We start from the raw sequence: 19,120 nt of genomic DNA, 5'->3' as shown, positions 1-19,120 counted from the left end.
AGCCGTAGATTCCGTTTGCGGGTGTGTTATGCCGTTGCCTCACTCTGAAATATGTTTGAGTGATGCATTCTCATTGTCTGGGCCTGTAAAACAGAATGCCCCACCATCTCTGATGATCATATCTGAGAGAAACACAAATTTACATCCTAAACCTGGCAATTCTGAAAGGGCTACATTAGCTGTTGACAGGCTTCCAGTTCAGATTCAGTGCTAAATGTTACCTTTAACGCTCCAAAAGGCATTGTGTCAGGATACTTAAAAGACTGTCTGTTCTCATATGAGCCAGATGCTCATATGACCTTCAGATTCACTAGTTTGTGCACCCCCATAAGAGATAGGGCTTTTTTGGTTGTGGCACTCATATTATGGGATGCTGTCCCTGCACCCGCATCTTTTTCTGTCTGTGGCTTAGCCTTTTTTGCTTTCAGATCAAGTTAAATATATATATATATATTATTTCCCCAGATGTTTTACTGATCCCCCCCCCAACAGATGACTCCTTTGTTCTAAGTGATTTATTGTCTTTTAAAGACCTTTTAACTATTTAAATCAGCCTTTCTCAACGTTTTTATCATTGAGAAACCTCTGAAACATTCTCCAGGCTTCGAGAAATCGCAAAAGTGGCATGATTGTGTGAAATATTGTTGGGAAGTATAGTTGTGTACACCCCCATACCCCTCTCCTTCCCATCCCCTCCAAGCCCATCATTGGCCATTTCTGCTGTACGTATTTCATATGTGTAATAAACTGGTGTGTGTTAAAACCAGCCCTTTAAAGAACACTCTATGAGGGCTGAACCGCATTGGTGTATCTGTTCCCTCTTAATAAAACAGTACGGGGTGTTGGGGTGGGCTCAGTCCAGGATGTGGAGGGGCAAGAATTGGTCCCTTGGCCCTGGACTGACAAGTGGAGGGGCCAATCAGAAGGTGCAAAGCGCCTTCCGATTAGCCCCTCACCACGACAAAACAGAGTTCCAGGGTAATCAGGAGACATGGCTGGTAGTCTGCTCCTGACCACCGCAGGGAGAGGAGGTCAGCAAGGCGGCCAAGGGAGATGAGAACAGAGGTTTGGACAGGCTGTGCCAGCCCTTTTCACCCCAAGGCTGTCCTAACTGTCATGTCCAACTGCAAATTGCCTCAGAACCCTGACAGAGCTGGCAGGAGGCTGCAGAGTGTGCTCCCTCCTCCTCCCTCCCTTCAGGCCTGCTGCGAAGGAGCCTCTGACAGCCCCTGACTGAGGGGAGGAGGCCTTTCCAAGAGCAACGCAGGGGAGCCTGAGGGCCTTCCTTTTGAGGGGGGGGGGACTTTCCCCTTCTGCCAAACAGTTGCCTGACAGGGAGGCCACAGAAAAGCCCCTTCTCACTTAAAATACTGCTCTGCCCGGAGGTTAGACACAGCCAAGCCATGTGTCTTTCTTCTTTACAACTCTCTGCAGGTTTGAGGCCACTGCACAGCGTTATTCTGGAGATGAAACTGGTTCTTTTGTCTCCTGTTTCATCTGCACAACAACCCTGTGCAGTAGGCCTCAAGTCTTTCAATTCAACAACAAAAAAGGGAGGAAGGATGACCCGGGAAACTACAGACCAGTAAGTCTGACCTCTGTTGTGGGTAAGATAATGGAGCAGATATTAAAGGGAGCGATCTGCAAACATCTGGAGGACAATTTGGTGATCCAAGGAAGTCAGCATGGATTTGTCTCCAGCAGGTCCTGTCAGACGAACCTGGTTTCCTTCTTTGACCAAGTAACAGGTTTGCTGGATCGTGGAAATTCGATTGATGTTGTTTACTTGGATTTTAGTAAAGCTTTTGATAAGGCTCCTCATGATGTTCTGATGGATATATTGAAGGACTACAATCTGGATTTTCAGATAGTTAGGTGGATAGGGAATTGGTTAGAGAACCGCACTCAAAGAGTTGTTGTCAATGGTGTTTCATCAGACTGGAGGGAGGTGAGTAGCGGGGTACCTCAGGGCTCGGTGCTCGGTCCGAGACTTTTTAACATATTATTAATAATCTAGATGAGGGGGTGGAGGGACTACTCATCAAGTTTGCAGATGACATCAAATTGGGAGGACTGGCAAATACTCCAGAAGATAGAGACAGAGTTCATCGAGATCTGAACACAACGGAAAAATGGGCAAATGAGAACATGATGCAATTTAATAAAGATAAGTGTAAAGTTCTGCATCTGAGTCAGAAAAATGAAAAGCATGCCTACTGGATGGGGGATACGCTTCTAGGTAACACTGTGTGTGAACGAGACCTTGGGGTACTTGTGGATTGTAAACTAAACATGAGCAGGCAGTGTGATACAGCGGTAAAAAAGGCAAATGCCATTTTGGGCTGTATCAACAGGGGCATCACATCAAAATCACAAGATGTCATAGTCCTATTGTATACGGCACTGGTCAGACCACACCTGGAGTACTGTGTGCAGTTCTGGAGGCCTCACTTCAAGAAGGACGTGGATAAAATTGAAAGGGTACAGAGGAGAGCAACGAGGATGATCTGGGGCCAAGGGACCAAACCCTATGAAGATAGGTTGAGGGACTTGGGAATGTTCAGCCTGGAGAAAAGGAGGTTGAGAGGAGACATGATAGCCCTCTTTAAGTATTTGAAAGGTTGTCACTTGGAGGAGGGCAGGATGCTGTTTCTATTGGCTGCAGAGGAAAGGACACACAGTAATGGGTTTAAACTACAACGATATAGGCTAGATATCAGGGGAAAAAATTTCACAGTCAGAGTAGTTCAGCAGTGGAATAGGCTGCCTAAGGAGGTGGTGAGCCCTCCCTCACTGGTAGTCTTCAAGCAAAGGTTGGATGCACACTTTTTTTGGATGCTTTAGGATGCTCTGGGCTGATCCTGCGTTGAGCAGGGGGTTGGACTAGATGGCCTGTGTGGCCCCTTCCAACTCTATGATTCTATGATTCTAACAACCTGTGTGGGAGGCCTTCTTCTCTACCACAACCTTGCCCAAAGTAGCCCTTTCTGCCTGGGGAGCTGATCTTTATACTCTGCAGGTGAGCTGTAATTCCAGCAGCTCTCCAGGCCCCACCTGGAGGTTGGCTACCCCTGGGTTGGAAATATTCCTGGAGGTTTGGAGGTGGGACTTCAAAATCGTACAATGCCTCAGAGTCCAGCCTTCAAAGGAGCCATTTTTGCCTGCAGTTGGGAGGGAGTGGTGCAGGGGTGTCCCTCCTGGGTTATGGGCTATGGGCAGCCCTTCCCAGCAACTGTTTTTATTCTGGGGTGCAGACAGACAGACCAGCATCAGTCCTGTGAGTCTGTAAAGTGCAGGAAGATCTAAATAAATAAATATAAATATTTACAGCCTGAAACTGTAAATAGTGAACAAGTAAATGGCTAGACACACATGGGAACTGACTTGACTTTTTCCAACCTTGGCCTGGCAAATACAAAACCAGTATAAAAAATCTTACTAAAGTCAAGACTGATGTACACAAAAATCTTCCTCTTAGAGTTGCCAGCTGCCCTGTGAGGCTCTCTACCCCACCTTCCTCATGGGGAGTCTGCTATGTGAAGAGAAAGGGAGAACAATTGGAAAATGCTTTGAGACACCTGAGGCCTGCTGGGTCACTGCGACCCATTCCCAGTTCTCTCAGACCTCTCACAGCCCCACATCCCTCACAGGTTGACTATTGTGGGGAGACGAATGGAAAAGGTGTCTGTAAACTGCTTTGAGACTCCTTTGGGTAGTAAACAACACGGTACAAAAATCCGTTCTTCTTCTAAGGAACAACCATGAAAGAAGCATGTGGGCACATAACATTTTATCACCAGTGAAAAATGGAGAAGAGGGAACAGGGTAGACACCTGTGTACTGTGACTACCCCATGTTTATTAGGGCAGAGGGGCATTTCGGTGTCTGTGGCCTAATTCACACAAGAAGGGAAATGACACAGAACTGGGGGGAATTGGTTGCCATGTAATCTTCCCCTAAGAAGAGTCCCCAGTCTGATTTCCCCTTCACATATCTGAGGACATGGCTCTGGAAAGCCCATCTGTAACCACTATGCCACAATTCCCAAAGGTCAGTCCTCTCCCATAATCAACGACCATTCCACACCACATGTTATTGACACCCATTATCTCCACACCCATGCCCTCATTTGCCACCACAACCTCCCACACAACACACACATTCAACACCATGCCCTTACAGACTGGACAACTCCTCCCCTTCCTCTTCCCACTGCCAAGCTCTAGCGCCCATTGTATTCTTGGATACAACGGGCTTTGCCCCTAGTTGATTCATATACTGCATAGCACACTGTTTTGCAATAGCCTATGGGCTGTACATATGTTTTTAATTCCTAAAGTTTTTTTTTAATTATGCACAACAAAAGCTATATAATTTTTACATTAAGACAGACCTTCAACCTTTGAAGGTCCTAACTGTCATCAGTTCGGTTTTTATGGTCCCAGTTCCACTCAGTTCCCACCCACTCCCCTTTTGGGTTTTCAGTCAGGTTTTCCCCTGTTCTTCTGAGAACATTTAGTTAGTCCTCTTCCCCTTTCCAGCTTTCCTATAGTTTGTTCTCCTATTCAATAAAGAGTTTACCCAGCTTCTATACATATTTAGACTCTGCCAACAACTTTGAGACTAATATTTATTTATTTATTTATTTTCATAATTGGATTTATATACCGCCATTCGCCAAAAGGTCTCACGGCGGTTCACAATAAAATGAGGGATAAGTTCACAATATATGAGGTTCACAATATATGCGGGATAAGAAGGGCTCTCACTGATCACAGATATAGGGCTTCAAAATTCTTTGGTAACCATTTCCCATGGTCAGGGCCAGTTTATCTACATAGCACATGTTGCTTGTGCTACAGGCCCCATGCTTTGCTTTCTCCCCCATGGACCAAGACATGTTCCCCCCTTTTGTTTCTTTAAGGACACTCAGGGTGACACCCCTTTCCATTGTGGGGGGGGCCCTCTGCCCCCAGTGTGGCTGATCCCACTGCCATTGTACTCTGCTAGGGCCCTGCAAATCCTTAAACTGGCTCTGATGCTACGGGCTCTACAAATACTTAAACCATTCCTGCCCATGGCACTGTGTCCCTTCCTACCTGTCTGTCCTCATTGGCTTTGTTATAGCTTCCATCATCCCAGGTCATACGCAAATACATGAGGCTGCCAAACGATCTGCCTCACAGGGCATCTGTTGTGGGGAGAAGAAGGGAAGACAACTGTGAGCTGCTTTGAAACTCCTTCAGGGGTACAACCCCCCCCCCCCCCAGCTTTTATCTTGCCCGAATCTGCAGGATCTCAGGCCACGGTCCTTCCCCAGGTCTTTTAACATGATATTTTGGGCATTGAACCGTGACCTTTAGCATACCATTCTATGCCTTTAAACACAAGAATTCTGTGAATTCCAGCCAGGTTACTGGTCTATGGCAATAGGACACACCGTTCAGGCAGATTTGATCAAATGCCACTCAATAATTGCCAGATAATGATAAAGTACTTTAAAGCATGAAACGTCAAGCATCATTAGGATTATGCATTGCCTGGAGAAAAACTGCCCTGTCTCTTTAATAGAGGCTTATTGGGATGTTATTTGCCTCTGTCCCAGGAAAAGTTTCAACAACTCACTGCCATAATTAAAACCACTGTTGAAGAAGCGAGACATTTTTCTCCAGGCCTTTTGGCAACCATAACAGGTTTGACCCTTATGCTAATTACAAAGTCAAATTAATTAACTTTTACTGTGAAACAATTAAACGGATGTCTATAAACCATAATGCTTGAATTGTAATGAACTGCAATGAACCAGCAATGCTAGGTTTCATTGATCAGTTCTTTCCATGAAACATTCGGGTTGATGGACAGTTTCAGATTTTTAAAATAATGAATTTAAAAGAGAAATAAAGCAGAGCAACAAGTTTTACAGACCAATCTTGGGGAATATCCCAACTCAGAACTGGCAACCATGGTGAGGTAGGTTTTTTTCTGTGGTTGTTTTGGGATAGCTGTTGAAATGTTCTTAAAAAATCCTGTCCATACATGAAGCATCATTGTCTTTTTAAAAAAATCTGATTCTGATTCTCAGGGACAGCAGTGCTCACCAAAAACTTGCCTTACAACAGTGAATCCTGAGGCTTTAGACTCAGAAGGTTGGGAAGTACCTGGAGATTTAGGGAAGTGGAGCCTGAAGAGGACAAAGTTTGGGGACAAGAGAGACTTCAATTTATGCCGTATTATGCCATAAAGCAGGAATTCCCACCCAGGGGCCTGTGGCCCCTGGGGGTCCGTGGGAGCTCCAAAAGGGGTTCGTGGTCTTTCCCCTCCTGCATGGCCAGCTGACATCACTTCCAGGACTCCTCCAAGCCTGAAAAATTATTTCAGGGGCTTCTCCATAGTCAAAATATTGAAAAGGTGTGGATGGGCATCTCTCCGTCTTCACTGATCTTTCTATATTCATAAGGACTACAGAAGCAAACTGGAAGACAATGTGGAAGATATGGTTTAACTAGCAACAAATAATGCATACATTCCTGAATTTAATCACATCACTAAGAAGAGTGCACTTTCAGATATAGTCATGTCCTTGTCCTTTAATTAGTTACTATCCTCTTTGTTCACTACTTTATATGGTTTTGTGGATTATCTCTAATGGTCTCCAAACAACCATTAAATAAAGCATGTATCACTGCCAAAAGCATGTCAGTGAAGTTTCATTTCTTACTAACTTAGTAAAGTTATTTGTTCTATGCTCTCAGTAGTTTTACAAAGCATGTTTTAAATGGTGCATGCCATTTGTTTATATAATTCTATCTCAGATTTGTAGGGAGCTGCACTTTATTTAACTATATATCATAGACGTTACTGTAATCTCCAAGAGTCTTACAGCTTTTATAAATGTCTGACATTAAACTTGGAAGCGCATGTATCTAAAAATATAGCAACGTGAGTTGAAGAAGAAACACCTGCTTTCAAAATTGTTTGTCTAAATATAGGGAAGGACACATTCTACCTAGCGTGAAATCACATGTAAATAGTAATTACAGGTATTGAACATTCTGGACCCACTTGAGGAGGAAGGGGGGAAAGTACCTAAAATATCATTGAAATCAGTGGAATTTAATAACTTTACTGCCTGCCTTAGACCAGCTGAATTGATTAGCACTTGGTCATGACTACTTTTCTGTGGATTGTATTTACTGACTAAATATTCATTTTGCGCATGTGGAAAAAAACCATTCCTAGTCAGAGGTCCACAGTTCCAAACACTGTATATATTGCAAAGGCATTAATAACACCATTGAAGTCAAAATGGCTTAAAGGAGGGTAGAGTGGCAAAATAACAGTCCCATCTCCCCATTGGGGGCACCCTCCCAAAGACCCTGCACAATGTACAGGTGAAAATGTGAATCATTCAAGCAATGAGCCCACCAAAAGCCCTCAATCACCTCTTTTGGAATACAGCTGAACTGAGCCAAAGAGTAACCAGTCGTTCATGCACAGCGCTCTGATTGGCCGGTCCTTGTATCAGTCAGTAATCGAACATGGGCAACCATAGACAAGGGACATCTGGATTGTGGGTTCCTGAACCCATGCACCTTCTGAGTCTCAGTGGGCAGACACACCTTTGGCACAGAGGCAGAAGCTTCAAGACATGCCCTTCCCCATTGGCGGGCAGGGTACATGCAGTGATTCTGGGGGCCCCTGGTGGGTAACAAATTTAGTAGTAGTAGTAGTAGTAGTAGTAGTAGTAGTAGTAGTAGTAGTAATCATAATATTAATAATATTAATAATATTAATAATATTAATAATATTAATAAAATTAATAATAAGTGTAGCTCTCTGGGATAATTGACAGTAATTTTAGTTGACTGTCTAGCAGGAAGAGGAGTCGGTCCTCCTATCTACCTGTGGGTCTCCTGATAAATGTAAGTCACTGTTGTTGCCAGTTTTCAGGATGGGAGGGGGCCTGCAAATGCCAATAGCTACATCAGGTCACAAAACATAGTTATGACCCTTATTTGTGCACATGATTCCTTTTCTAGCTAGGGCTATGTACACAGATGCCTAGTATTGTGTATATAATATCCCATAAAGCTGTCCCCGGATTTATGAATGGGAGGCCCCACCTAGTGGAAAGCATTGTGATGAGACCTGCCTGGCTATATCAGAGAGGGGATGCAATTGGGGTATGTGATCTATTGACTGGAATAGGGAAAGAATGTTGTTCCGCCATCTGTTGGAGTTTTAGATTGTGATATTGTATTTATTGGGGATTAACTGAAGGGGTTTTGAGGGAAATTGTTATATTTTAGTGTCTTATCTTGTTGTAAGCCGCCTTGGGCCAACTGTGTTGGGAGGTGGGGGGGCATAAATTAAATTATAAATCAATAAACAAAAATAAATATCCAGTTTGGGGCAAATGTCTGGAGGCTCACTCACTGGTTTCTCTTTGTTTAAGTTTTGTGCTGACATCTAAACATGGGGATTGTGTAAAATATAAACCCAAGGTAAACATGAATAATAGAAAAAGAAGAAGAGTTGGTTCTTATATGCCACTTTTCTCTACCCGAAGGAGGCTCAAAGCAGCTTACAATCGCCTTCCCTTTTCTCTCCCCACCACAGACCCCCTGTGAGGTGGGTGAGGCTGAGAGAGCCCTGATATCACTGCTACAAACCTGGCTCGGCAAAATTTTGACACCAACTAGGGACGTTTCTCTGTAACATATTCTCTTTGCCCTTAGGGCACGGTCCTCAAAATTCTTAGACCTTCACTGAGGGTTGTGGAAAACACAGGCTCTGTGTGGAATGCTTCCCTCCAATGTACAGAAATCTCATCTGGGTCACAATTCCTACTGACACTTTCCACTCTGCATGCAGTTGGGCTGGGTCATGCTCATTGCTTCTGGAATTCCAACTGATCTCCAGAGATCAGTTCCCTTGACGAAAATGGCGCCAAGGGGAAGGGTAGGTTCTATGGTATCACTTTCTTGCTGAACTCCCTCTCCTTCTTAGACTCTGCTCTCCTGAAGGTTCTCCTCCCAAAACTCCAAGAATCTTCCAACCAGGGCAGAGTCTGCACTTACTTTGTTTACTCCATTGTCAATCCTGTTGAATTCAGATCAATTTGGACTTGGGTCTTCCTCTTCCTCCCCCCTCTCCATTGAAACAGAAAAGTGTTGTGCACGTGGTTAGGGTAGTTCATAAGGGGGGGGGGTGCCAGGCTTCCTTCTTTCTTTTCTTGAAGGGGGGTGGGAGAGGAGCCAAGCAGGGGAGCCTCTTTCTTTTCTTGGAGGGGGGCAGAGAAGATTGAAGAAGGCAGAGGAGGGAGAGATATAGATCCAAGACCGACAGAAATTGAGAGAAATTAGGGGCTTCTCCTTTAAGGCAAGCTTGTCACATGAGTAGCTTTGGCCAATCAGGGGTTCTCTGCCACGGAGCAAAGCCCAGATTCAAAACAGCCTGCTTTCTCAATTCGATTCTTAAAATATTGAGGTTTAAAAGCACTCTGAGATATTGCACAATAAAGGTAGGGTCACTCTGGATCAATCCTTCTTGTTGCAGAAGGAAAATTTAAATCGCCCAAAATCAAAATGGAAATCGCATTCTGTGTAGACGGCAGGGACTGAATCAGCCTGGGATTGGAATAAAGGCTCCATGCAGTTTACACCCAGGAGTTGGCAAGCCTACTTACACTACAGCATTAAATTGGGGCAAACATATTCTAAGATGGCTTCTTAATGCCTACATCTCAGGCATTATGCTGGATACATGAACAATTTTAGTAGTCTGGGTCCTTGGCACTCCTGCTTAAGATCCTTGCTCTCGGGGCATTTATTATTTATTCTTGCTTTCCACTTGTGACCTGCTAATAATCTGAATTCAGTTAGGCTGCTCATCGTGGGCAGGGAGGTCAATATCCCGCATTGATTCCACCTCCTCGCTGCAAAGAACCTGTGAAAAAATTCAGGAAGCCAAAATAACAGTAGTCGAATAAAACATGAAGCGATGATATCATGCGTCTTGCCACACATTGACTCTTTGAATGCATTTATTCAAGTACTTTCCTTCACATTTTTCATGATTCAGCCCTGGTGATGAAAATAAGGTTGCTGTGCCATGGCCATCTTCCGCATAAATAACATCCTAGATAGCAGAGAATCACAGGGAGAGGCGTTTTGAACGCTGGAAACACAGCATATTATCCTTCTCTTGATTCTGAATATATGGAGAAGAGACAAGTGAAGGGAAGCCAGTCCGCTTGAATCTCTTTGTATTATGCTTTTATTGTTTCAAGCACATCTTTGAATACAGCCATTGCAGTGTAGAGGTTAGAATGGACTTACAATGGGAAGATCTGGATTCAAACCTCTGCTTGAACCATGAAGCTCTCAGTATAACATTTGGCCAGTCTCTCTCTCTGTCCGTCTCTGTCTCTTTCTCTCTGCCCCTCTCTCTGTCTTGCTCTCTCTGTCTCTCTCTCTCATACTCTCTCTCTCTCTCAGCCAAACCTAAAGGGCTGTTGTGTGGGGAGAAACTTATTGAATCACCCTTCCTTATGCCTCTTTGGAGGAGGAGTGGTATATAAAATTGAGAAATGAAGTATGCATAGTGCGTGGGGACAGAAAAATACAATTATATAGCAGTGAAGAAATCGAGGTTCAGGACTTGGAGCACATCTGTCCCTCTTAATAAAACAGTAAGAAGGGTTGGGGTGGGCTGAGTCCGTGATCAAAACTCCTAGATTGGCCCACTTGACTTTTTCCAACCTTGGCCTGGCAAATTAAAAACCAGTATAAAAAGCTTTACTAAGGTCAAGACTGCTGTGCATAGTCTTCCTCTTAGGGTTGCCAGCTTCCATGTGAGGCTCTCTACCCCACCTCCCTCATGGGGAGTCTGCTATGGGGAGAGGAAGGGAAGACGATTGGAAAATGCTTTGAGACACCTGAGGCCTGTTGGGTCACTGCAGCCCATTCCCAGTTCTCTCAGACCTCTCACAGCCCCACATAACTCACAGGTTGACTATTGTGGGGAGACGAAGGGAAAAGATGTTTGTAAACCGCTTTGAGACTCCTTTGGGTAGTAAACAACAGGGTTCAAAAATCCATTCTACTTCTAAGGGGCAACCATGAAAGAACCATGTGGGCACATAACATTTTATCAACAGTGAAAAAATGGAGAAGGAACAGGGTGGACACCTGTGTACTGTGACTACCCCATGTGTATTAGGGCAGAGGGGCATTTCAGTCTGTGGCCTAATTCACACAAAAATGGAAATGACGCGGAACTGGGAGGAATTGGTTGCCTTGTAATCTTCCCCTAAGAAGTGTCTCCAGTCTGATTTTCCCTTCACATATCTGAAGATATGGCTCTGGAAAGCTCATCTGTAACCACTATGCCACAATTCCCAAAGGTCAGTCCGGTCCCCACCCAACAGACATTCCAAACCACAGGTTCTTGACACCCATATCTCCACACCCATGCCCTCATTTGCCACCATGCCACCACAACCTCCCACACAACACACACATTCAACCCCATGCCCTTACAGACTGGACAACTCCTCTCCTTCCTCTTCCCACTGCCAAGCTCTAGCGCCCGTTGTATTCTTGGATACAACAGGCTTTGCCCCTAGTCTTCTCATATTTCCCAATTTGGGCCTGGAATTTCCTGGGTGATATAAAATGCTGAGCTTTAGCCCAAATAAATCTTTGGGAATGCTTGCATGACTGAGAGTTGGTAAAGAAATATTGGCATCCAAGGTGTGATTTTCAAATTTAAAGGGACTCTTCCATAGCCACTACAAAGATGTGTAGATGACTATTAGTAACAGTGAAGATTAAGTGAAGAGTAGATGAGATGAACTAAGAGCAGAACTGTTCCAGAATCATTAATTTTTTCCTCTATAGTGTTTCAGTTAAATATAGATTCAAATGAGTCGCCATGTTGGTCTGAAGTAGCACAATAAAATCAGAGTCCAATAGCACCTTTAAGACCAACAAAGAACGATTCAAGGCATGAGCATTCGAGTGCAAGCACTCTTCGTCTGACTAAGCTCACACCTTGAATAAATCTTTCAAGTTAAATGTTAAATATAAATAGCTACGTTATATATAAATAGCTACCTATTAAATATAAATAGCCCTGGTAAATATAAATAGCTACCTATGGGATGGACCTACAGCCCAGTGTTAGAATATCTGCTTTGCATGCAGAAGGTCCTAGGTTCAGCTTCCAGCACCTTCAGTTAATAAAACAGGTATTTACACCTGAGACCATGGAGAGCCAACACCATTCCAAGAAGACAAAAATTGACCTGGATATATATCTCTAATGCCTTTCTTGCTAATTTCCATATTTCCTCCTCAGGCTCATAACAGAAATCTGCTATCAATTGATTTTGATCACCTCACCAGGACAGGGAAGATCTACGATGATCATCGGAAGTTCACTCTCCGGATTCTTTACGACCAGACAGGCCGTCCCATCCTTTGGTCTCCTATCAACAAATACAATGAAGTCAACATTACGTACTCTCATTCTGGATTAGTGACTTACATGCAAAGAGGAACATGGACTGAAAAAATGGAGTATGACCCAAGTGGGAAGATCATTTCCAGGACATGGGCAGATGGTAAAATATGGAGCTACACATACTTAGAAAAGGTAAATTCTTTGAAAAAGGGACTGGTACAGAGATTATATTTCTAATGTGAGTATGTTTTGAGGGGCTGTGGTCCCGTGGAATGGCCTCTGCATGGCATGCAGAAGGTCCCAGGTTAAGTATAAAGAAGTAGACAGTTGGCGATGGGAAAGATCTCGAGCTGAGATCCTGGAAAGCCACTGCCTGTCTGAGACCTATTCTGCACCGGCAGCTCTATGCCAGGCTGAGGGGGAGATATGGGGTTTTCATAGCCATAGAGCAGATAAGAAACCTCCAGGAAAGGCTGAGACTGAGGAACAGTTTATATGGTAAGAAAAGGTTATCTAACTGGCAGAAGCATATTCAGTGATAACTTTATGCAGAATGTTTTACTCTGGATTTGTATATTTTTTCATAGGAATACCTAGGGCCATTCCGCACGTCGAAAAAAATAGCATTATGCCAGCACAATGGCATAACGCTATAAAAAATCATGACTCTGGCCATTCCTCACCTCCTGGCTCTCTCACTCTCCTCTGCTGCCTTATTGCGCTTCTTGGCTTTCTGCACACCTGCTTGAAATGGCGGAGGAGAGGAACGTGCTATACACATGACTCTCCTCTGCCTGTCAATCAAGCCAGCCAGCTAATCACCTTTCTCAGCCCAAGATATTAATGGCTCAGGGGTATAGGGGTTGGGCCAGATGTTAAAGGTCAGCCTGGTGGGAGGGACCCTAAGATCTTCCTGACCCTGTCCTCAACTGAAGAGCTCTGTTTTACAAGCCCTGTGGAGCTGCAAAAGCTCATGCAGGGCCTTCAGCTCTCCTAGGAGCTCATGATTCCAAGCCAGATCTACTAGCTTCAAAGCCCGTTCTTAAGAATGGGCCCTGAAATGGTCCCCTCCCCTGGCCCCTGGCCAGGCAGCTTAAGGTGGCTTTCGACCACAGCTCACAGGCAAATTAAGTGGGGCGGGCGGGGTCTGGGCAGCTCGTTATCAGGGCTGGGACAGAGCTCCTTAGCAGGCAGTCAGCAGGCCAGGAGGCCCTCATTAGCTAGCCCTCCACCACGACCCTTTGCTCAAGGCCCTCTCCCCTTACCTGCTGCTGGCTCCAGGCACTGAGGCATCTGAGAGCAAAGAGGCTAGAGTCCAGAGCCAGAGGGCAGGAGCTGCAGGGGAAGGGCCAATCAGGACAAAGCTGGCTGCACCCTGATTGGCCCTATTCCAACTTGGACAGCCGGACACGTCCCACCCCCTAGGCTGTTTCATAAATATATAGAGGAACAACAATGGATAAGGATGACTCCAAGCCATGTTGAAAAAACACTTAAAAACCAAGAAGAACACTGTAATTATTTTAAAAATATTGTAAACCAGTAAGAACTTATAAAAATAGGGAAATAAAAATAATGTTAAACAGAAATAGTATAAAAGAAAAATTAAATTACCAAAATTCATAATGACTTTCCGGTACTAACATATGTTTGACGTAAGCTACTGCACAATACTTAGCTGCCTGTTTAGAGACATCAGTGTTTTGCCCTGAGGGGAGCATTTTGATTTTTTTTCTTCCTCTGTTATATATGAGTTTGGAATGAAATTTGTGAGGTCAATGTTGACACCTCCACTATTTAATACATATGTGGCCTCACCTCTGTGTATTTCAACATTTTTAGAAGACTTATGTTTGGCAGAGCTGCAAAGAAACAGCTGTAGCAACAGGAAACATAAAGCTAGTAAAGAGGGTGATGGCCAATTCAAGAAAGACTATAAAAAGTATACAGAAGATTTATCGAGCCTACAAAAATGTTTACAACCTCCACTCATGTTGGACTATACGACCCTTCAGATGACTATCTCCAGAGAGGAAAACAGATAAAATCCTTATTAAAATTAATCTTACAGGAGACACACTCATTTCAAATGTATATAAATATATATAATACTGCTATAACAACAGTACTCAGTTTTGCTTACAAAAACAAGGTTTAAAAAATCCCGAAAGACCTAAAAATATTGTATTCTCCAGAACTCTCCATAGGGCTGGGTTTCTGTTATTGAATCTCCACACACACCAGAAAAGGGGAAGAGATGGCTGAGCCCATGAAGGAGAAGCTGCAAGGTCATAATCTGAAATATCTCTCCCTCCCCTGAAATATCCCTCCCTCCACCTTTGCAATTGTGTAAGTCTGCTATTGAGATACCTAATTAAAGTGATCAAAAAATGTTTGGTTTGAGTTGAACACTTTCTGGAAGCTGCTCTACAGCCACTTGAGCTGTGGGACAGAAGATGGATGCTTTAGGATGCTTTGGGCTGATCCTGCATTGAGTAGGGTAATCACCTTTCTCAGCCCAAGATATTAATGGCTCAGGGGTATAGGGGTTGGGCCAGATGTTAAAGTTCAGCCTGGTGGGAGGGACCCTAAGATCTGCCCCTAAGGGGGTTGGACTAGATGGCCTGTATGGCCCCTTCTATGCTGACGACGTTGTGTAAAACGCCAAAAAAATAGCATCAGCTAAATGAAAGCCTTTCACTATATTTTCCGGGTGCGGAATGGGCCTGATTATATATATGCAAATATTTCCCCCTGCTAAAAATCTAATCTACAGATGTTGGGCTGAGTAAGATTTTCAGTACTAGTACCAATAATCTTCGCTGCAGGGAGAGGAGAGTTACAGTTGGTCACCCTGATTTTTTCTCATTCTCAGGTGGAACTTTTAAGCCTGTTAAGAACAGGTGCATCGAAGCTAAAGGGCTCTAGCTGGACCGCAGCAAACATCTCTCCTAACATTACATCAAAAGGCAGGAAGGACTAGGAAATTGTATTTTATGCTGCCCTTAATATTAATGATGATAAATATTGGAAATTCTGGTTTATATGACCATGTCCCATCTTTGTGCTTCTGTTTTATTACTTTAGACAGCAGTCTAGGAAATGCAACAACTCTGTGAAGCAACTTGCTCACAGGGGTAGTAAACTTATATTAGGGTAGGCTTTTTTATTTGGGTATTCATTTTTCTGTCTACAGCAGATCGTTTAAAAAGGTCCTGGGAACTTATACTGTCAGGGCAAGGGGAGACACGATATTGCATTAATATTGGTAGATTTACAGACAGTTTATTGTTGACCAGAGACTGGTTAGTTAAGGTGAGCCTAAAATACTGTGCACTCTGTAAAAGTTTTTACATGCTAGTTGTAACCTAGATAGATGTTCTGTTGAGATTGAAAGGGTTAGTGAAGCACATGGGCCTTGGATGACTTGAATGTGTCACATGTCAGCATTATTTTGGCCTGCATACAAGTAACAGACCTTGTTGACCAATTACAAAACAAGAGGCCAGAATGAACCTGTTCTTCCAGCAGCCTCTGAAAGCAGCCTCTTAATACACCTTCTGTAGTGTCTGAGAGCTGATATTCAGCGTGATTCTGATGAGCGAAAAGCAGCCAACCATGGACTTTGCCTCCATGCCTCATGAAATGGAAACCATGCTGCTACACATCCTGTGTACGCATCCCAGCTTTTGCAGGGCTGGCAGCCTAATTTAACCAAGATGCTGGGCATGTGCAGAATTTAACAATTGAGTGTTTGCTTTATCCAGGGTCACACTTGAATTAAGCACAAAAGGCCCCCCTCCTATCCTGGGGGTTGCAAGCAAAGGGCTGGGATGAGATTACTAGGCCTAGTCTGCACACAATAGATAATGCACTTTCAATGCACTTTAGAAGTAGATTTTCCTGTTCTGCACTGGAAAATCCAGCTTTCAAAGCACATTGAAAGTGCATTATCCTTTGTGTGCAGACTAGGCCCTACTAAAAGGCCAGGTTTAAAGCAGGTATAATACTTTTGAGTACAGAGATAAAGACAATCTTGCTTGAAGCAACTTTAATATGAAGAACACCTAAACAATTCGTATGGCAGACACTAATCCTTATTCTAGAACCGGGATTCCCAACCAAGGGAACTGGCTACTTCCAACCCCTGCAGCAGGTTGGACTAGATGACCCTGGAGGTATCTAGCTCTGTGATTATATGATTCCATGATTCTGTTCCATTGTTCCCTCTCTCCCGTTCCCATACATGAGTGAGTTCTCTCATGGTTTCTGCACCTGGGAGTGGGTGGGGCCTCTATACCTACTCCCGCCTTGAAATGTGTCCTATTTCCCCCACCCAGTCCTCCTGCCTGTTAATGTGAGTGGTTATGTCACATGTAACTTCTGGGCAGTGTGGCAAGGAGGTGTGGCCATCTGACATCACTTCCAAGGCTACACGAAGCTTGGCAAATTATTTCAGGGGCTCCTCCATGGCCAAAAGATTGAAATGACTAACTCCTTAGCACTGTTAAAACATACGGAAATATCTCTGAATGGTGAATTCTGCCTCTTCAGAGGGGGCATTCCAGATCTGTTATGGCAGGAAAAGTCACACATTTTTTTCTGCCCACTTTCCTTCCAAATTGCATAGCAGCAGTGAGATGAGAATGTGGGAACAGCTCCATCAACCCATTCGTTTTACTGGGGAAAGAATTAATTATGACTGCTCAGTGCCACACTCAGGCTCAAATAGCAGTGAGGGTTGGATTAAATGAAACAAATGATGTGCACGCTTAATACTTATCCGAGTGCCTTGCACCCCCTAAGATACAATATTCATAGATCAATCAATCCAACCTTTATGGGCATATCAGTGGAGAAGTACATTCCATAAGGAAACGCTCAGCAGCTGTTAATAAACACAGTAAACCCATTCAATAAAAATTAGCAAGCTAAGGCGTGAGATAATTACAATAGATATAATATGTTTTAAATCTCGTACAGAAAAAAAACAACTCCAATTTAAGAAGGTTTGGATTTAATCTTAAACGTTTAATTTCATCTTTAAGAAGTTAATCTTAAAAAAGAGGAAACACTCAGCAGCTGTTAATAAAAACAGTAAATGCATTCAATAAAAATTAGCAAGCTAAAGAGTGAGAGGATTGCAATAGTTAAAATATATTTTTAAATCATGTCCCTAAATAAACTCCAATTTAAGAAGCTGTAGATTGAATCTTAAAAATGTCTACAAGGCATTTTGAGGCAGCAAAAGTAGATGCAGGATCGGTGTCACTCCTTAGACATTTAATCATCAATTCCTTGCTCACGTAATTTCCAGACTGTGTAAGGTCTTGAAGAAGTTTACAATGGGGATCATCCTAGAGAGCACACTCAATAATCATGTGATATATGGAATCAAAGGGCCTCTTGTGGCGCAGAGTGGTAAGGCAGCCGTCTGAAAGCTTTGCCCATGAGGCTGGGAGTTCAATCCCAGCAGCCGGCTCGAGATTGACTCAGCCTTCCATCCTTCCGAGGTCGGTAAATGCTTGCTGGGGGGTAAGCGGTCATGACTGGGGAAGGCACTGACAAACCACCCCGTATTGAGTCTGCCATGCAAACGCTAGCGGGCGTCACCCCAAGGGTCAGACATGACTCGGTGCTTGCACAGGGGATACCTTTACCTTTACCCTTATATGGAATCAGGGATGTTCAGAACACAAGGACAAAATTGGACATACGTTGCATTCAGAAGGTGTTTGCATGCAAATTGAACAGTGTCCACTGCCTCTGATGTGTAACACTTTTTCCAATTTATCCTTCCCTCTTGTTTTCTGGTTTTCCCTTTCAGTCTGTGATACTCCTTTTGCACAGCCAACGGCGCTACATCTTTGAGTACGACCAGTCAGACTACCTGCTCTCTGTCACGATGCCTAGCATGGTGCGCCACAGCTTCCAGACGATGCTTTCCGTCGGGTACTATCGGAACCTTTACTCTCCACCAGACAGCAGTGCATCTTTCATCCAGGATTTCACCAGAGATGGACAGCTTCTGCAAACCCTTTACCCTGGAACGGGACGCAGGATTCTGTACAAATACACCAAGCAGTCCAGACTCTCTGAGATACTTTATGATACCACACAGGTCTCCTTTACTTACGAAGAATCGTCTGGAGTTATCAAAACGATACATTTAATGTATGATGGATTCATTTGCACCATCAGATACAGGCAAACAGGTAGGCTAACGTTATACATTATGTATAACTTTACATTATGTATTTCCTCTGGTTTAACTGACCCTTTAGCATAAATCCTTCTGAAGATTTATTGGTCATCTTCTTACCAACAAAGGAAGAAAAGAACTCAAGTTAACTTTCATTTTAAAATATTACAATGTAAAAAATGAAAAGTAATGTATAAGAAGGAGAAAGGTCTGTTTTTCTGTGAAAGAGTAAATGGGGCATACCTAAAACAGGAGGCCACCACTGAAAAATCCCTGTTCCATGTTCTTTATAATACCACCTTGAAGTAGGAAAGTATATGGAACAACATGGCATATTCCTTCTCTGACAACAGGAAGATGCAAGCTTGATGTCTTCTTAAGATTATTCAGAGCCCATGAGCTTTAAAAAGTTACCAACAGTACTTTGAATTGACCAAGCTATCAGGAATC

At 43.6% G+C, this 19,120-nt stretch overlaps 1 protein-coding gene across 9 annotated transcripts in view; it reads left to right on the top strand.

Moving 5' to 3' along the window:
* Positions 1–19,120, top strand: part of TENM1 (teneurin transmembrane protein 1) — a 534,679-nt gene that overhangs the window by 503,353 nt on the left and 12,206 nt on the right. For all 9 annotated transcript variants that reach the window (XM_077309379.1, XM_077309378.1, XM_077309377.1 and 6 more), the window contains 2 exons: positions 12,364–12,660; positions 18,296–18,683. In XM_077309379.1, coding sequence (XP_077165494.1) covers positions 12,364–12,660; positions 18,296–18,683 — 685 coding nt within the window. The remainder of the gene's footprint in view (positions 1–12,363; positions 12,661–18,295; positions 18,684–19,120) is intronic.

The sequence above is a fragment of the Paroedura picta genome, chromosome 13, assembly GCF_049243985.1.
Source record: "Paroedura picta isolate Pp20150507F chromosome 13, Ppicta_v3.0, whole genome shotgun sequence".
NCBI lineage: Eukaryota > Metazoa > Chordata > Lepidosauria > Squamata > Gekkonidae > Paroedura > Paroedura picta.
This window is presented reverse-complemented; position numbering and strand designations above follow the sequence as displayed.